This window comes from Leptodactylus fuscus, chromosome 2 (assembly GCF_031893055.1).
Source record: "Leptodactylus fuscus isolate aLepFus1 chromosome 2, aLepFus1.hap2, whole genome shotgun sequence".
Classification (NCBI taxonomy): domain Eukaryota; kingdom Metazoa; phylum Chordata; class Amphibia; order Anura; family Leptodactylidae; genus Leptodactylus; species Leptodactylus fuscus.
In genome coordinates, this window is record NC_134266.1 from 275,911,690 (window position 1) to 275,931,838 (window position 20,149).

The window sequence follows — 20,149 nt, forward strand, 5'->3', positions numbered from 1 at the left end:
CCAAGCTTTTCTTATTCTCCACAGTCACGTCACAGGTATCTTTGACCTTTCTTTCATGTCTATGAGATGACAAACCAGAAATGTATTAAAAAATATTTTAAAAAATATCGAAAATTCTGGAAAAAATGAAGGATCTTCTAATGGATTCATGACGATTAGATAGAATATAACCAACTAATTACCAGCTGTAACAGTCTTGGTCCCACCAGGCATTCTCCATCAAACTTTCTGTCGATGCCGCACATTTGATGTCTCTCGGGGTTGAACCTGGTTGACTGAACAATTCCCCATCAAGTCTACGCACACCTGTAATGCGACTATAAAACCAGCTCCATCCATGAATAGATTATTTGTTACACTGACTATAGTAAGGGAAGGCTACCTCCTTCATGTTTTGCTCCTCCACCTTCAGACCTCTCCAAACTTGGCGTCTTCTTCCAAGAAATGGAAAACATCTCCTTGGTCAACACTCAGCTGATTCTTATGGGACTTTCTGAGACTGGTAACTTTAGATATTTCTTCTCTTTCATTACCACCGTGGTCTACGTGACAGTCATGGTGCTAAGTGCCATGATCATGTTTGTTACATACATGGAAGAAGCTCTTCACGAACCCATGTACATCTTCATCTCTAACCTTATGTTCAACCAGATGTATGGTAGCACGGCCTTGATGCCCAAACTCATCGTAGACCTCCTTACTGGGTGCTACACTATTTCCTTCACCGGGTGCCTGGCCCAAGGTTTCTTCCTCCAAAGTTTTCCTTGTGTTGAGTACTTCACTTTCACCGCCATGGCCTATGACCGATATCTGGCCGTTGGACACCCTTTGAGATACCCAATGCTGATGACCCATAAGACGACCATGAAGATCCTGATAGAGATGTGGGTTTACGTCTTTGTTGGTATTTGTACGATTATCCTTCTGGCCTCCAGGCAGACTTTGTGTGGGGTGGAAATTAACAGTGTGTTTTGTGAGACCATCTCGCTTACCCACCTATCTTGTGGTGACACCAGTCTTAGCGTTGTCTTCGGATTTACATGGACCTTGATTATGATGGTCAGCTGTGTCTTGGTTGTTATATATTGTTACATAAGGACATTCCTTGTCTGTCTCAGGATCTCTCAAGAAGCCTGCCAGAAGGCCGTCCACACCCTGGTCACCCATATCATTGCCTTTTCAACCTTCATGGCCGCAGCTATGCTCATTGTCTTCCGCTACAAGATTAAAGGAGAATCTTTGTCTGTGGTGTCGCATGTTGTGTCGGTTTTGGTCGGTGCGTTGTCCTTCACATTGAACCCCATCATATACGGCATCAGGACTGAGGTGCTAAGAACTAAAATTCTTCAAAAACTGCAGAGACATAAACGAAGTAGACTAAAAAGTAATTCTGAATAATACAAAATGTAACGTCTTCTATAAAACAATTGAAAACAACATATAGACCTTTACTGTATGCATCAAATATATCGTAACATCCCCTAATATATCCCTGTGTCTCATTGTATCCCTGAGCTATATGATTATGTGTCAGAGAAAAATAATCCAGTAATGATAGAAAAAGGTTTATGTGGTTACAAAAATATATTTCTTCTACATCTCATTAATTATATTGTATCAGTAACTGCAAAGAGCGATGACATGGAAGTAACGAGGTGTCACATTCCTGATTACTGGGGACCCCACTGCTGATCAGAGCAATGACTATCTATCTATCTATCTATCTATCTATCTATCTATCTATCTATCTATCTCCTATCTATCTATCTATCTATCTATCTATCTATCTATCTCCTATCTATCTATCTATCTATCTATCTCCTATGTATCTATCTATCTATCTATCTATCTATCTATCTATCTATCTCCTATGTATCTATCTATCTATCTATCTATCTATCTATCTCCTATCTATCTATCTATCTATCTATCTATCTATCTATCTCCTATCTATCTATCTATCTATCTATCTATCTCCTATCTATCATCTATCTATCTATCTATCTATCTATCTATCTATCTATCTCCTATCTATCTATCTATCTATCTATCTATCTATCTATCTATCTATCTATCTCCTATCTATCATCTATCTATCTATCTATCTATCTATCTATCTATCTATCTCCTATCTATCTATCTATCTCCTATCTATCTATCTATCTATCTATCTATCTATCTATCTCCTATCTATCTATCTCCTATCTATGTATCTCCTATCTATCTATCTATCTATCTATCTATCTATCTATCTATCTATCTCCTATCTATCTATCTATCTATCTATCTATCTATCTATCTCCTATCTATCTATCTATCTATCTATCTCCTATCTATCTATCTATCTATCTATCTATCTATCTATCTATCTCCTATCTATCTATCTATCTATCTATCTATCTATCTATCTATCTCCTATCTATCTATCTCCTATCTATGTATCTCCTATCTATGTATCTCCTATCTATCTATCTATCTATCTATCTATCTATCTATCTATCTATCTCCTATCTATCTATCTATCTATCTATCTCCTATCTATCTATCTATCTATCTATCTATCTCCTATCTATCTATCTATCTATCTATCTATCTATCTCCTATCTATCTATCTATCTATCTATCTATCTATCTATCCATCTCCTATCTATCTATCTATCTATCTATCTATCTTCTATCTATCTATCTATCTATCTATCTATCTATCTATCTATCATCTATCTATCTATCTATCTATCTATCTATCTATCTATCTCCTATCTATCTATCTATCTATCTATCTATCTATCTCCTATCTATCTATCTATCTATCTATCTATCTATCTCCTATCTATCTATCTATCTATCTATCTATCTATCTATCTATCTCCTATCTATCTATCTATCTATCTATCCATCTCCTATCTATCTATCTATCTATCTATCTTCTATCTATCTATCTATCTATCTATCTATCTATCTATCTATCTATCATCTATCTATCTATCATCTATCTATCTATCTATCTATCTATCTATCTATCTCCTATCTATCATCTATCTATCTATCTATCTATCTATCTATCTATCTATGTCCTATCTATCTATCTATCTATCTATCATCTATCTATCTATCTATCTATCTATCTATCTATCTATCTCCTATCTATCTATCTATCTATCTATCTATCTATCTCCTATCTATCTCTCTATCTATCTATCTATCTCCTATCTATCTATTTATCTATCTATCTATCTATCTATCTATCTATCTATCTATCTATCTCCTATCTATCTCCCTATCTATCTATCTATCTATCTATCTATCTATCTATCTATCTATCTATCTATCTATCTATTAGAGGTTCTTTGTTATACACAGTAGATCACACAGTAAGAATCCTGTACCTGCCATGATAAGGCGACTTCATTCAGATGATACATGATTCTACAATAAAATAAAATCCCTCTCTTGGACCTGGATAGGTCTACAGTGTGAACACAGGGTGAGTGGGGTCCAGAGCACACTCCATCCAAAATAGCCTTACCCTTGTTCACATCTGCATTTGGATTCCCTCTGGGGAAATCTGCATGGGGACCCCCCCCCCAACGGAATACCGAACGCAATTGCAAGTGGTATGCAGTAAAAGCAGACGTATCTCCATAGACTATAATGGGATCCGTGTGCTTGCCGCGCCCTGCCTGCAGAAATCATGCGGGCAGGAAAGTAGATTGTGAGCTTCTCTCTTATCTGCATGATCCCTGCGGAGATCTGGCAGCAAGCACATGGTTCCCTCTAAACCACAAAATTAATTGTGATCCTAGATCAGGCCCAGAATTTAATTTGGATCCAACATGAGATCCCTAAATTAGCAAAGACCTTAATCCCTCAGATAATTCAAACCCCAGACCTGACCCCAAAGCAGCCAGGTACCGCAGCATTGTTCTGTGTGAGAAGGAACTGCCATAGCTCCATCCTACACAGTGTACAGAGCCGTCTCCTGACACATTGTTGTAACTTCTATAGGTGATAGAACTAGGAGTCTAAATGCAAAAGGTAACTTCTTTTTGTCATCTTGCTTCTCCCCAAAAACAAATCAATAAAAAGTGATTAAAATACAAAGTACAACTTGCCCCACAAATAAGGAGCCCTGACAGATCTCCATCACAAGTACAGTAACAACGTTAGACTACGCCGACCCCTGGAAGATCGCTTATTGACATTTTTAAAAAGTGATGTTTTATTTGTAGAAGCAATAAGACAAAATGATACCGATATAAATCTGATATAGCCGAAATCATAACGACCCCCGGACAAAGCCGCCATGTCATGTGTAATGCAGAGTCAAGGTTGTAAAAACAAAATGCAAAAAATGATGATGGAAATGTGTGTTAATTCACACGGACCCCCCAAATAAGCATAAACAAAAGCAAATATTAAATGTACCCCAGAATGATGGCAAATGTATGTACCGACCAGTGGGTAACACAAGTCTTGTGAGTCCGGATGCAAACTTATGTCCGGGACCCGCAACCCACCTCCTAGAGCAAATTCTTGATAGTGACGGTTACAGATGATGGAGCGATATCTCAGATACCACAACTACGGTAATCAGGAATACGGGGAGTGAGCAGCAACCGGCATGTAAGCAATACTGGGACTGTATACTATGCTCCAAAGTGGCCCCCAAACAGTATCATGTGTATAAAACCCTTATGTATATCACCCTAAGGTATCTCACCCTTAAGTATCTCACCCTTAGGTATCTCGCCCTTATGCATACCTCACAACTTTTGAAGAACTGAAAGAGGGACAAAATGTGCGGCGTGCTCAGCGCGCCGCAGCAAATTTAGCCCCGCCCACTTTTGTGTTGACTCTGCCCATTCTCATTAATTTTCCATGTGCCCGCACACAGTATAATCCTCCTACAGTCACCCATAAATTATATGTCCCCCTCTATCTCTGCCCCAGATACATGTCCCCTCCATCTCTGCCCCAGATACATGTCCCCCCATTTCTACCCCCAGATTCATGTCCCCTCCAACTCTGCCCCAGATACATGTCCCCCCATTTCTACCCCCAGATTCATGTCCCCTCCATCTCTGCCCCCAGATTCATGTCCCCTCCATCTGTGCCCCCAGATTCATGTCCCCTCCATCTCTGCCCCAAGATACATGTCCCCTCCATCTCTGCCCCCGGATTCATGTTCCTCCCCATCTCTGCCCCAGTTTCATGTCCCCTCTATCTCTGCCCCCAGATTCATTTCCCCTCCATCTCTGCCCCAGTTTCATGTCCCCTCCATCTCTGCCTCCAGATGCATGTCCCCTCCATCTCTGCCCCCAGATTCATGTCCCCTCCATCTCTGCCCCCAGATTCATGTCCCCTCCATCTCTGCCCCCAGATTCATGTCCTCTCCATCTCTGCCCCAGATACATGTCCCCTCCATCTCTGCCCCCAGATTCATGTCCTCTCCATCTCTGCCCCAAGATACATGTCCCCTCCATCTCTGCCCCCGGATTCATGTCCCTCCCCATCTCTGCCCCAGTTTCGTGTCCCCTCCATCTCTGCCCCCAGATACATGTCCCCCCATTTCTGCCCCCAGATTCATGTCCCCTCCATCTCTGCCCCCAGATACATGTCCCCCCATTTCTGCCCCCAAATTCATGTCCCCTCCATCTCTGCCCCCAGATTCATGTCCCCCCATCTCTTCCCCCAGATTCATGTCCCCTCCATCTCTGCCCCCAGATTCATGTCCTCTCCATCTCTGCCCCAAGATACATGTCCCCTCCATCTCTGCCCCCGGATTCATGTCCCTCCCCATCTCTGCCCCAGTTTCATGTCCCCTCCATCTCTGCCTCCAGATGCATGTCCCCTCCATCTCTGCCCCCAGATTCATGTCCCCCCATCTCGCCCCCAGATTCATGTCCCCTCCATCTCTGCCCCAGATGCATTTCCCCTCCATCTCTGCCCCCAGATTCATGTCCTCTCCATCTCTGCCCCAGTTTCATGTCCCCCCATCTCTGCCCCCAGATTCATGTCCCCTCCATCTCTGCCTCCAGATTCATGTCCTCTCCATCTCTGCCCCAAGATACATGTGCCCTCCATCTCTGCCCCCGGATTCATGTCCCTCCCCATCTCTGCCCCAGTTTCATGTCCCCTCCATCTCTGCCCCCGGATTCATGTCCCCTCCATCTCTGCCCCCAGATTCATGTCCCCCCCATCTCTGCCCCCATATTCATGTCCCCTCCATCTCTGCCCCCAGATGCATGTCCCCTCCATCTCTGCCCCAGATTCATCTCTCCACATCTCTGCCCCCAGATTCATGTCCCCCCATCTCTGCCCCCAGATTCATCTCTCCACATCTCTGCCCCCAGATGCATGTCTCCTCCATCTCTGCCCCCAGATTCATGTCCCCACATCTCTCCCCCCAGATTCATGTCCCCCCATCTCTGCCCCCAGATTCATGTCCCCACATCTCTGCCCCCAGTGTCATGCCGCCCTCTCCTTCATCTGCCCCCAGTTTCAAGTTCCACCTCCGCATTACACTTACCTTCTCCTTCGTTCCCCCAAGTTCTCCCCAGTGTCATGCTGCCCTCTCCTTCATCTGCCCCCAGATTCATGTCCCCCCCATCTCTGCCCCCAGATTCATGTCTCTGCCCCCAGATTCATGTCCCCACATCTCTGCCCCCAGTGTCATGCCGCCCTCTCCTTCATCTGCCCCCAGTTTCATGTTCCACCTCCGCATTACACTTACCTTCTCCTTCGTTCCCCTCCACATTCTCCCCAGTGTCATGCTGCCCTCTCCATCATCTGCCCTCAGATTCATGTCCCCCCCATCTCTGCCCCCAGATTCATGTCCCCCATCTCTGCCCCCAGATGCATGTCTCCTCCATCTCTGCCCCCATATTCATGTCCCCCCATTTCTGCCCCCAGATTCATGTCCCCTCCATCTCTGCCCCCAGATTCATGTCCCCTCCATCTCTGCCCCCAGATTCATGTCCCCTCCATCTCTGCCCCCAGATTCATGTCCTCTCCATCTCTGCCCCAAGATACATGTGCCCTCCATCTCTGCCCCCGGATTCATGTCCCTCCCTATCTCTGCCCCAGTTTCATGTCCCCTCCATCTCTGCCCCCAGATGCATGTCCCCTCCATCTCTGCCCCCAGATTCATGTCTCCCCATCTCTGCCCCCAGATTCATGTCCCCTCCATCTCTGCCCCAGATGCATGTCCCCTCCATCTCTGCCCCCAGATTCATCTCTCCACATCTCTGCCCCCAGATTCATGTCCCCCCCATCTCTGCCCCCAGATTCATGTCCCCCCATCTCTGCCCCCAGATGCATGTCTCCTCCATCTCTGCCCCCAGATTCATGTCCCCACATCTCTGCCCCCAGATTCATGTCCCCCCATCTCTGCTCCCAGATTCATGTCCCCACATCTCTGCCCCCAGATTCATGTCCCCACATCTCTGCCCCCAGATTCATGTCCCCCCATCTCTTCCCCCAGATTCATGTCCCCACATCTCTGCCCCAGTGTCATGCGCCCTCTCCTTCATCTGCCCCCAGTTTCAAGTTCAACCTCCGCATTACACTTACCTTCTCCTTCGTTCCCCCGCTGCACTCTGCACACCTCTCTCTCTCTCTTACTGGCGCACAGTTGTAGACGCGATGTGATGTCATCTCATCACATACATAAGCCAGTAGGCGGCGTTCAGCGGCGAAGCAAGGAACTGACCTGTGTCAGATCCTTGCTTCAGCCGTGTATGTGGTCAACTCAGATCTGTGTCCTCTGGACGCAGATCTGAGTTGAAATCGGGACATACCTCCCTCCAACCGGGACCGCGGGACACGTCACTGAAATTGTGAATGTCCCGCGGAAATCGGGACGGTTGGGAGGTATGCTTATGTATCTAACCCTTATGTATCTCACCTTTGTGTATCTCTCCCTTTTACATATCTAATGCCCTGGAATAAATCGAGCTCTAAAAAGAAATGAGATAATATTAATAATACATTCAGGAAGTTTCTGCCCCTTCTCTGGAGATTATTTGCCACCTGGTGCTGTTTTTTTGTCCCCTTTCATCGACTTTGATGGGATTTGATATTTTTTTTGCTTTTCCTTTTTGAATAGTTGAGGAAGAAGTGAATTGTCTTCCATTATAATCAATTGGAAAATGTGTTGACATATGTGAAAAAAATCCCAACTTGTCGCCATTTTTTCTTAGACAGTCACATACAATAAAGCAGCAGTCGGACATTACCAGAGCGGAGGGCGGAGGGCGGGGCGCGGGGGTGGGGGCGGGGGAGGGTACGGGTGTTCTTTGGGCTTTCCATGATTAATAAGTCCAGTAACTGACCAGCACTACATGGATGAATACAGGGCGGCCTGGGCAAAATGAAAATGCTGACATATTAACACAACACATCATAGACAGTCACTTCAGAGGTCGCCAGGGGTAATGATACAGTCTGATCAGATAAGGAGAGCAAAACAGAAATTGATAGATATTTATATAGTTGTGAAACCGCTGTGTGTGTACCACTATGTGTGTGAACAGTGTTGTAACTAGGAATGGCAGGACTCTGTGGTGAAATTTTGACATGGGCCCCCCTGACCGACCCCCACAGAAGACCCCAAATGACTGCCCCCCGCATTCCTGCATGCACTACTATCCCCCATAGTGGCCCCTGCACACAGTATTATCCCCCATAGTGGCCCCTGCACACAGTATTATACCCCATAGTGGCCCCTGCACACAGTATTATCCCCCATAGTGGCCCCTGCACACAGTATTATGTCCCATAGTGGCCCCTGCACACAGTAATATGTCCCATAGTGGCCCCTGCACACAGTATTATCTCCCATAGTGGCCCCTGCACACAGTATTATGTCCCATAGTGGCCCCTGCACACAGTATTATCCCCATAGTGGCCCCTGCACACAGTATTATACCCATAGTGGCCCCTGCACACAGTATTATGTCCCATAGTGGCCCCTGCACACAGTATTATCTCCCATAGTGGCCCCTGCACACAGTATTATCCCCCATAGTGGCCCCTGCACACAGTATTATGTCCCATAGTGGCCCCTGCACACAGTATTATCCCCATAGTGGCCCCTGCACACAGTATTATACCCATAGTGGCCCCTGCACACAGTATTATGTCCCATAGTGGCCCCTGCACACAGTATTATGTCCCATAGTGGCCCCTGCACACAGTATTATGCCCCATAGTGGCCCCTGCACACAGTATTATCCCCCATAGTGGCCCCTGCACACAGTATTATCCCCCATAGTGGCCCCTGAGCACAGTTTTATGTACCATAGTGGCTCCTGCACACAGTATTATCCCCCATAGTGGCCCCTGCACACAGTATTATACCCCATAGTGGCCCCTGCACACAGCATTATACCCCATAGTGGCCCCTGCACACAGTATTATCCCCCATAGTGGCCCCTGCACACAGTATTATGCCCCATAGTGGCCCCTGCACACAGTATTATGTCCCATAGTGGCCCCTGCACACAGTATTATCCCCCATAGTGGCCCCTGCACACAGTATTATCCCCCATAGTGGTCCCTGCACACAGTATTATGTCCCATAGTGGCCCCTACACACAGTATTATGTCCCATAGTGGCCCCTGCACACAGTATTACCCGCCATAGTGGCCCCTACACACAGTATTATCCCCCATACTGGCCCCTGCACACAGTATTATGTCCCATAGTGTCCCCTGCACACAGTATTATGTCCCATAGTGGCCCCTGCACACAGTATTATGTCCCATAGTGTCCCCTGCACACAGTATTATGTCCCATAGTGGCCCCTGCACACAGTATTACCCGCCATAGTGGCCCCTACACACAGTATTATCCCCCATACTGGCCCCTGCACACAGTATTATGTCCCATAGTGGCCCATTACACAGTATTATCCCCATAGTGGCCCCTGAGCACAGTTTTATGTCCCATAGTGGCCCCTGCACACAGTATTATCCCCCATAGTGGCCCCTGTACACAATATTATACCCCATAGTGGCCCCTGCACACAGTATTATACCCCATAGTGGCCCCTGCACACAGTATTATGTCCCATAGTGGCCCTGCACACAGTATTATCCCCCATAGTGGCCCCTGCATACAGTATTATCCCCCATAGTGGCCCCTGAACACAGTATTATGTCCCATAGTGGCCTCTGCACACAGTATTATGTCCCATAGTGGCCTCTGCACACAGTATTATGTCCCATAGTGGCCCCTGCACACAGTATTATCCCCCATAGTGGCCACTGAACACAGTATTATGTCCCATAGTGGCCTCTGCACACAGTATTATGTCCCATAGTGGCCCCTGCACACAGTATTATCCCCCATAGTGGCCCCTGCATGCAGTATTATACCCCATAGTGGCCCCTGCACACAGTATTATGTCCCATAGTGACCCCTGCACGCAGTATTATCCCCCATAGTGGCCTCTGAACACAGTATTATGTCCCATAGTGGCCCCTGCACACAGTATTATACCCTATAGTGGCCCCTGCACAAAGTATTATCCCCCATGGTGGCCCCTGCACACAGTATTATGCCCCATAGTGGCCCCTGCACACAGTATTATCCCCCATAGTGGCCCCTGTACACAGTATTATACCCCATAGTGACCCCTGTACACAGTATTATCCCCCATAGTGGCCCCTGTACACAGTATTATACCCCATAGTGACCCCTGAACACAGTATTATCCCCCATAGTGGCCCCTGCACACAGAATTATGTCCCATAGTGACCCCTGCACACAGTATTATCCCCCATAGTGGCCCCTGCACACAGTATTATGTCCCATAGTGGTCCCTGCACACAAAATTATGTCCCATAGTGGCCCCTGCACACAGTGTTATGTCCCATAGTGGCCCCTGCACACAGTATTATCCCCCATAGTGGCCCCTGCACACAGTATTATCTCCCATAGTGGCCGGTGCACACAGTATTATGTCCCATAGTGGCCCCTGCACACAGTATTATGTCCCATAGTGGCCCCTGCACACAGAATTATGTCCCATCGTGGCCCCTGCACACAGAATTATGTCCCATAGTGACCCCTGCACACAGTATTATCCCCCATAGTGGCCCCTGCACACAGTATTATGTCCCATAGTGGTCCCTGCACACAAAATTATGTCCCATAGTGGCCCCTGCACACAGTGTTATGTCCCATAGTGGCCCCTGCACACAGTATTATGTCCCATAGTGGTCCCTGCACACAAAATTATGTCCCATAGTGGCCCCTGCACACAGTGTTATGTCCCATAGTGGCCCCTGCACACAGTGTTATGTCCCATAGTGGCCCCTGCACACAGTATTATCTCCCATAGTGGCCGGTGCACACAGTATTATGTCCCATAGTGGCCCCTGCACACAGTATTATGTCCCATAGTGGCCCCTGCACACAGTATTATGTCCCATAGTGGCCCCTGCACACAGTATTATACCCTATAGTGGCCCCTGCACAAAGTATTATCCCCCATGGTGGCCCCTGCACACAGTATTATGCCCCATAGTGGCCCCTGCACACAGTATTATGTCCCATAGTGGCCCCTGCACACAGTATTATGTCCCATAGTGGCCCCTGCACACAGTATTATGTCCCATAGTGGCCCCTGCACACAGTATTATGCCCCATAGTGACCCCTGCACACAGTATTATGTCCCATAGTGGCCCCTGCACACAGTATTATGCCCCATAGTGGCCCCTGCACACAGTATTATGTCCCATAGTGGCCCCTGCACACAGTATTATGTCCCATAGTGGCCCCTGCACACAGTATTATGTCCCATAGTTGCCCCTGCACACAGTATTATAGCCCATAGTGGCCCATGCAAACTGTATTATACCCCATAGTGTCCCCCTGCACACAGTATTATGTCCCATAGTGGCCCCTGCACACAGTATTATGTCCCATAGTGGCACCTGCACACAGTATTATCCCCCATAGTGGCCCCTGCACACAGTATTATGTCCCATAGTGGCCCCTGCACACAGTATTATGTCCCATAGTGGCCTCTGCACACAGTATTATCCCCCATAGTGGCCCCTGCACACAGTATTATCCCCCATAGTGGCCCCTGTACACAGTATTATACCCCATAGTGGCACCTGCACACAGTATTATGTCCCATAGTGGCCCCTGCACACAGAATTATGTCCCATAGTGGCCCCTGCACACAGTATTATGTCCCATAGTGGCCCCTGCACACAGTATTATGTCCCATAGTGGCCCCTGCACACAGTATTATGTCCCATAGTGGCCTCTGCACACAGTATTATGTCCCATAGTGGCCTCTGCACACAGTATTATCCCCCATAGTGGCCCCTGTACACAGTATTATCCCCCATAGTGACCCCTGTACACAGTATTATCCCCCATAGTGGCCCCTGCACACAGTATTATACCCCATAGTGGCACCTGCACACAGTATTATGTCCCATAGTGGCCCCTGCACACAGAATTATGTCCCATAGTGGCCCCTGCACACAGAATTATGTCCCATAGTGACCCCTGCACACAGTATTATGTCCCATAGTGGCCCCTGCACACAGTATTATGTCCCATAGTGGCCCCTGCACACAGTATTATGTCCCATAGTGGCCCCTGCACACAGAATTATGTCCCATAGTGACCCCTGCACACAGAATTATGTCCCATAGTGGCCCCTGTACACAGTATTATACCCCATAGTGGCCCCTGCACACAGTATTATACCCCATAGTGGCACCTGCACACAGTATTATGTCCCATAGTGGCCCCTGCACACAGTATTATCCCCCATAGTGGCCCCTGCACACAGAATTATGTCCCATAGTGGCCCCTGCACACAGTATTATGTCCCATAGTGGCCCCTGAACACAGTATTATGTCCCATAGTGGCCCCTGCACACAGTATTATGTCCCATAGTGGCCTCTGCACACAGTATTATGTCCCATAGTGGCCTCTGCACACAGTATTATCCCCCATAGTGGCCCCTGTACACAGTATTATACCCCATAGTGACCCCTGTACACAGTATTATGTCTCATAGTGGCCCCTGCACACAGTAGTATACTCCATAGTGGCCCCTGCACACAGCATTATCCCCCATAGTGGCCCCTGTACACAGTATTATACCCCATAGTGGCACCTGCACACAGTATTATGTCCCATAGTGGCCCCTGCACACAGTATTATGTCCCATAGTGACCCCTGCACACAGTATTATCTCCCATAGTGGCCCCTGCACACAGTATTATGTCCCATAGTGGCCCCTGCACACAGTATTATACCCCATAGTGACCCCTGTACACAGTATTATACCCCATAGTGGCACCTGCACACAGTATTATGTCCCATAGTGGCCCCTGCACACACTATTATCCCCCATAGTGGCCCCTGCACACAGTATTATCCCCCATAGTTGCCCCTGCACACAGTATTATCCCCCATAGTGTCCCCTGCACACAGTATTATCCCCCATAGTTGCCCCTGCACACAGTATTATCCCCCATAGTGTCCCCTGCACACAGTATTATCCCCCATAGTGGCCCCTGCACACAGTATTATCCCCCATAGTTGCCCCTGCACACAGTATTATACCCCATAGTGGCACCTGCACACAGTATTATGTCCCATAGTGGCCCCTGCACACACTATTATCCCCCATAGTGGCCCTGCACACAGTATTATCCCCCATAGTTGCCCCTGCACACAGTATTATCCCCCATAGTGTCCCCTGCACACAGAATTATGTCCCATAGTGGCCCCTGCACACAGAATTATGTCCCATAGTGACCCCTGCACACAGTATTATCCCCCATAGTGGCCCCTGCACACAGTATTATGTCCCTTAGTGGTCCCTGCACACAAAATTATGTCCCATAGTGGCCCCTGCACACAGTATTATCCCCCATAGTGGCCCCTGCACACAGTATTATGTCCCATAGTGGCCCCTGCACACAGTATTATGCTCCATAGTGGCCCCTGCACACAGTATTATACCCCATAGTGGCCCCTGTACACAGTATTATCTCCCATAGTGGCCCCTGCACACAGTATTATGACCCATAGTGGCCCCTGCACACAGTATTATACCCCATAGTGAAAGCTGCACACAGTATTATGTCCCATAGTGGCCCCTGCACACTGTATTATACCCCATAGTGTCTCCCTGCACACAGTATTATACCCCATAGTCAGGGCCGGCGTCAGCGCACGGCATAGTCGGGCAAGTGCCGGGGCCCACAGAGCCTCTGGGGGCCCCCCGGCACTTGCCTGTCAAGATTCCAGCTCATCGGCGTCTGTCCGCCGATGAGCTGGAATACATACGCGATTAAAGCAGGAGCTGTGAGTTCAGTTCCTACTTTAAAGCTCCGGCCGGCTTGCGTGTGTAGGCGCGATGACGTCATCACGCCTACACACGCAAGCCGGGCCGCAGCTAAGCAGGAGCTGAACTCACAGCTCCTGCTTTAATCGCGTATGTAACTGGAGAGAGGAGCGTCGGGGGAACGATGGAAGGTGAGTGATGGAAGGTGAGTGATGGAAGGTGAGTATAAGTGTTTGTTTTGTATTAAATATAAAGGTGGAACATAATGAAGGGGGCCCATGAAACTGGGGGGCAAATGAAGGGGAGGGGGGGAACGGCATGAAACTGAGGACAAAGATGGAGGGGACCCAATGAAACTGGGGGGCAAATGAAGGGGAGGGGGGAACAGCATGACACTGGGGCAGATGGGGGTGGTGGAACAGCATGACACTGGGGCAGAGACGGGGGACATGAAACTGTGGGCAGATGAAGGGGGAGAACGGGATGAAACTGGGGACAGAGATGGAGGGGGGATATGAAACTGGGGACAGAGGAAGGGTGTATATGAAACTGGGGGAGAGATGGAGGGGGGGCATATAATTTACGGGTGACTGTAGGAGGATTGTACTGTGTGGGAGCACATGATAAATGAATGAGAATGGGTGGAATCAAGAAAAGTGGGTGGAGCCAAATTTGCCGCGGCGCGCAAAGCGCGCCGCACATTTTGCTCCTCTTTCTTCTCTTTAAAAATTGGGAGGTATGGCGTTGCTGACACCACACTCCTGCATGACGTCACTTGCTTCATCTGCGACACACAGTGTCTCGACTCCCCCACCTCCTTTACAAGGGGGCCCACTGAGGCTCTGTCGCCCAAGGGCCCATAAAAACCTGGAGCCGGCCCTGCCCATAGTGACCCCTGCACATAGTATTATGCCCCATAGTGACCCCTGCACACAGTATTATAGCCCATAGTGGCCCCTGCACACTGTATTATACCCCATAGTGTCCCCCTGCACACTGTATTATACCCCATAGTGTCCCCCTGCACACAGTATTATACCCCATAGTGACCCCTGCACACAGTATTATCCCCCATAGTGGCCCCTGCACACAGTATTATGTTCCATAGTGGCCCCTGCACACAGTATTATGTCCCATAGTGGCCCCTGCACACAGTATTATGTCCCATAGTGGCCCCTGCACACAGTATTATGTCCCATAGTGACCCCTGCACACAGTATTATCCCCCATAGTGGCCCCTGCACACAGTATTATCCCCCATAGTGGCCCCTGCACACAGTATTATCCCCCATAGTGGCCCCTGCACACAGTAATATGTTCCATAGTGGCCCCTGCACACAGTATTATAGCCCATAGTGGCCCCTGCACACTGTATTATGTCCCATAGTGGCCCCTGCACACAGTATTATGTCCCATAGTGGCCCCTGCACACAGTATTATAGCCCATAGTGTCCCCTGCACACTGTATTATACCCCATAGTGGCCCCTGCACACAGTATTATCCCCCATAGTGGCCCCTGCACACAGTATTATGTCCCATAGTGGCCCCTGCACACAGTATTAAACCCCATAGTGGCCCCTACACACAGTATTATACCCCATAGTGGCCCCTGCACACAGTATTATCCCCCATAGTGGCCCCTACACACAGTATAATGTCCCATAGTGGCTCCTGCACACAGTATTATACCCCATAGTGGCCCCTGCACACAGTATTATGTCCCATAGTGGCCCCTGCACACAGTATTATGCCCCATTGCGAACACCCATGAACATTATACTCTGGGGTACTGCTGAGTGTTCACCGTTGTGTGTGTTTACTGCTGTGTGTGTACCCTTATGTGTGTATATCGCTATGTGTACAGTGCTGTTTGTGTACCGTTGTATGTGTACCGCTATGTGTGTGTACTGTTTTGTGTGTACTTCTATATGTGTGTATAACTATGTCTGCAGTTCTGTGTGTGTACTTCTATGTGTACCTCTGTGTTTACCGCTATACAAAGGGGTTTACATATCCTGGCCAATTTTTTTTGGTTTTTTTGGCCTTTTTTCAGAGAAGATTAATAACACAAACCTTTTCCTCCGCTCATGGTCAGTGGTCGGGTGAAGCCATTTATTGTCAAACTTTGTTTTCTCTTTTTAAATCATAATGACAACCAAAAACATCAAAATGACCCTGTTGTAAAGTTCCCCTCCCCAAGTTGTTATTAGCGTGTATTGTCCCTTCTGCTGTGAATGAGACTCTACATTTTCCCATTCTTCTTGTTCCTGTATATTCCTGGGCCTGTCTTGCCCCAGAGGGGCTCAATGATATTGAGGTCAGGAAACTGAGATGGCCGCTGCAAAACCTTCACTTTCTTCTGCTGTAGCCAATGTCAGGGCGACTTGGCCTTGTGTTCTCGATGGTTGTCATGTTGGAACATCCAAGTCCAAGCTTCCTGGCTGATGAGTTTCCAGTATTTGCTGATAACACGCTGGATTCATCTTTCCTTCTACTTTGACCAAGTTTTCTGAGCCTTTGAAGCTCCCACATCTCCACATCATCAGTGATCATCTCCAGGCCTTACAGTAGGAATGGTCTTCCATCATAGGCCTTGTTGTCACGTCTCCAAATGGAACGTTTCTGGTTGTCTCATCGCTCCGCACTCCCCCAAAGAGTCCTCATGTTGAAATATGGGAGGACCAGGTTTCGAAAAGGATCACCGCGCTCAGCCAACAGTCATACAATATTCTTTATTTTCAGTTAGAGGAACACACTACGCGTTTCGAGCACAACGTCCTTTTTCAAGTGTATAAGCAGGTGTGCACATAGCCTCAGTGTATCTGGCAACCACTGCCTCAGCTTCTACGTTGAAGCTTCATGTTGAAGTATCTCCCTGCTATTGAGCAGGGTCTGGCACAGGGGGTGCGATGCAGTGATGTCATCGCACCCCATCTTCTATTTAGTCATCTATGTCAGAGCAGGAACTTTACATCCCCCTGCTCGTGCATAGAAGGCCACAGTATCAGCATGCATAGTAAGGCTGGACACCTGGGGTGGAGCTAGGTCCGGGTCATCTAACCAATCATCTGGTGTTGCTGATCCCGGGGCCCCTTTGGAGATGGGAGTCCAGGGTATTTAACCAGTTTGTCCCCAACCCTAAATACTGGCCTTGGTTGGATACTGGACTGTACCTGTTTGTTTCCGATACCCCTGATGGCGAAAGTTTTCAGGGCAAAAATAGGGTGTTCGAGTTAACCCCCTTCCATCAGACATTGTAATTAGTAATGATGTAAAAAAAAAGACACACATACACGGAAATTGTCCTTTTATTGAAATAAAACACCCCCCGATCTTTGTCGAATACTGTCACCACTGCTCCCCACTCAAAGGGGTAATAGAAGTCATGTATAAAACTGTGATTAACCCTTTTTTGGGGCATCAATGACCAATTCCATTGCTGAGACGTAATAGCCGATTACACTTCAGGAGGCCGGAGGAGCCCAGAGTGAATACTACTCACTGATGGTTCCCAGACACAGTGGGGGAAGAGTGGGACACGGGCCATAACGCACAAAAGGGGACTTATTCAAGGAAATGGGAGAGAACATAGGCAGAGGGGCAGCAGCTCTTATTAATATTTCTCAAGGCATCTATGCTGTGTATCAAGTGTTGAATTGGCCCACCAGAATCCCAAAGGATCCTCCGATAGACCCAAGCTCCAACACAATGCTGGTTCAGCAGAAGGAACCCCAAATTATGGTCTATTTCCAATTAGTTGTTGGAGGTTTGTCCCAAAAAAATAATCTGATCTGGTGGGCCTAAGACACCTCAGTACTGTGTATAAGTATAGCAGCCCTAAGGAAATGTTGGGGCCGCTAATGAATGTACCTTAGGGCTTCTAAACTGGCCATTGGAGACACTGGAACTGGTCAAATTGTTTCACCCTTAACCCTTAAGTACTATCATGGTGTCTATCACAGACCACTACCATAGACATATCATTATGATAGAAACCATGATGGTTAAGGCTTAACCAAATCTCAAATCTTTCAGTTTTGTTTGCAGTCAAAACTTTTTTTTAGAAATTTGGGTTGTATCAGGTTCGTATAAACCGGTTCGCCCATCTCTAACCTCTAGTCATCCTGTGTATGTCTGTCCATGTTTCAGAACATGTCATTTGTAATTTGTCCGCGTTATGTCGTCTTTAAGTTTCCTTTAAGTCTCAGTCCATGAGCCAATTAGTAAAGGTTGAGCCTCACTAATTAGGACTTGGTGATGTCTCTGAGGATCTGCTACAGACTATAAATATATCCGGATCGTTCTATGTTACCATATAGCACTTACCTGTAGATGTGTGTTGTGTAGTGTACTGTAGTTTGTGTTACTGTGACCCTTAGAAGTAAAAAACATTCACATTAGTGTTTCACCAAGTTTAATGCAGGAGGTTCTAAGAAGAGACGAAGAAGATTTGACGTAAGAAAGAATGGAGAATATGTCACAAGTCACCACTAGTTTTGTTCTTCTTGGAGTAGTTGAGATGGAAAACTTCAGATACCTCTACTCCATAATTGCCGCCGTTGTCTACCTCACCACCATGACTATATGTTGTTTAATTCTCTATGTTGTCTGGACTGAAGTAACGCTCCACGAACCCATGTACATCTTCATCTGTAATCTAGTCTTCAATGGGATGTTTGGAAGCTCCACTTTTCTCCCCAAGCTTATCGTTGACTTGCTTTCCAGATCTAGGACCATCACAATTTACGGTTGCCTGATCCAGTCTTTCTTTCTCCATAGTTTTGCCGCTGTTGAAGTTTTTACCTTCACGATTATGGCCCATGACCGATATCTGGCTGTTGGGCAACCATTGAGATACTCAACCTTGATGACGAATGACAAGGCCATAAAGTTCCTAGGTGTCAATTGGTCTACTGCTTTCACAGTGGTCTTCATACCGGTCATCATGACGGCCTACCTGCCCCTTTGTGGGGCAAACCTCAATAATGTATTTTGTGAAAACATGTCTCTCATTAAACTGGCTTGTGGTGATGCCTCAGTCAACAATATTTTTGGGGCTGTGGAGGCTTTTCTGATAGACATCAGCTGCTTACTGATCATCATCTACTGCTACATAAGAACATTCATCATCTGTTTGAGAATTTCTAAAGAAGCTGGTCAAAAGGCCATCCAAACCCTGGTCACCCACCTTTTGGCTTTCTCCACCTTTATGATCGCTAGCTTCTTTATATTATTACGTTACAGAATAAATGGTGGGTCGATTTCTCTGTCCGCCCATGTCTTCATCACAATCATTGGGCTGATGACTCCAATTACTGTGAACCCCATCATTTATGGGATAAGAACAGAAGCTCTGAAAGTGAAGATCTTACAGAAGTTCCAAAAAATGAAGGCTCATGATCTTGGCAAATCTGTTTAAATAAAACTGTTTTGAGGGTACAACCTTGTGTCTAGGTTTACCAGACCCAAGGGTGTCTTCTGCAGAACTTTTGGGACCCAATATTGTATCAGAGCTTGGACCCACTTTGCTTCTTTGTTGGGCCAGTCTCATCATGTCTGTCCAGTTCTCTTGGTCAGTTCATTGTCCTATAGCTCTAAGAATTGCTACTCAATGACTGAAGGTGGTTCTGTTGTATGGACATACTATACAGTGGATTTCTGGGCACCGTAGTTGGTATGACTCTATGTCTGGTCCTGCACTTTATAGAACGATGGGTATCATCTCCGTTATGTAACAATATAACATTTTCCAGTTATTATAAATGTCCTAAAAATTTACAATATCCATTAAAGGTTCCTACAGCGTTCCGGTGTCT

The 20,149-nt window shown here is 47.1% G+C and overlaps 2 protein-coding genes across 2 annotated transcripts; both read left to right on the forward strand.

Annotated features, from left to right (window-relative positions):
* The first annotated feature begins 444 nt into the window (after positions 1-444).
* Positions 445-1,398, forward strand: LOC142194185 (olfactory receptor 6N1-like). Its single transcript, XM_075263202.1, has one exon. The coding sequence runs from the start codon at positions 445-447 to the stop codon at positions 1,396-1,398; it is 954 nt and encodes a 317-aa protein (XP_075119303.1).
* A 17,352-nt stretch (positions 1,399-18,750) lies between these two features.
* LOC142194186 (olfactory receptor 52K1-like) lies at positions 18,751-19,752 on the forward strand. Its single transcript, XM_075263203.1, is given in 1 exon segment — positions 18,751-19,752. A coding segment is annotated over 1 exon segment (1,002 nt).
* The last annotated feature ends 397 nt before the right edge of the window (positions 19,753-20,149 follow it).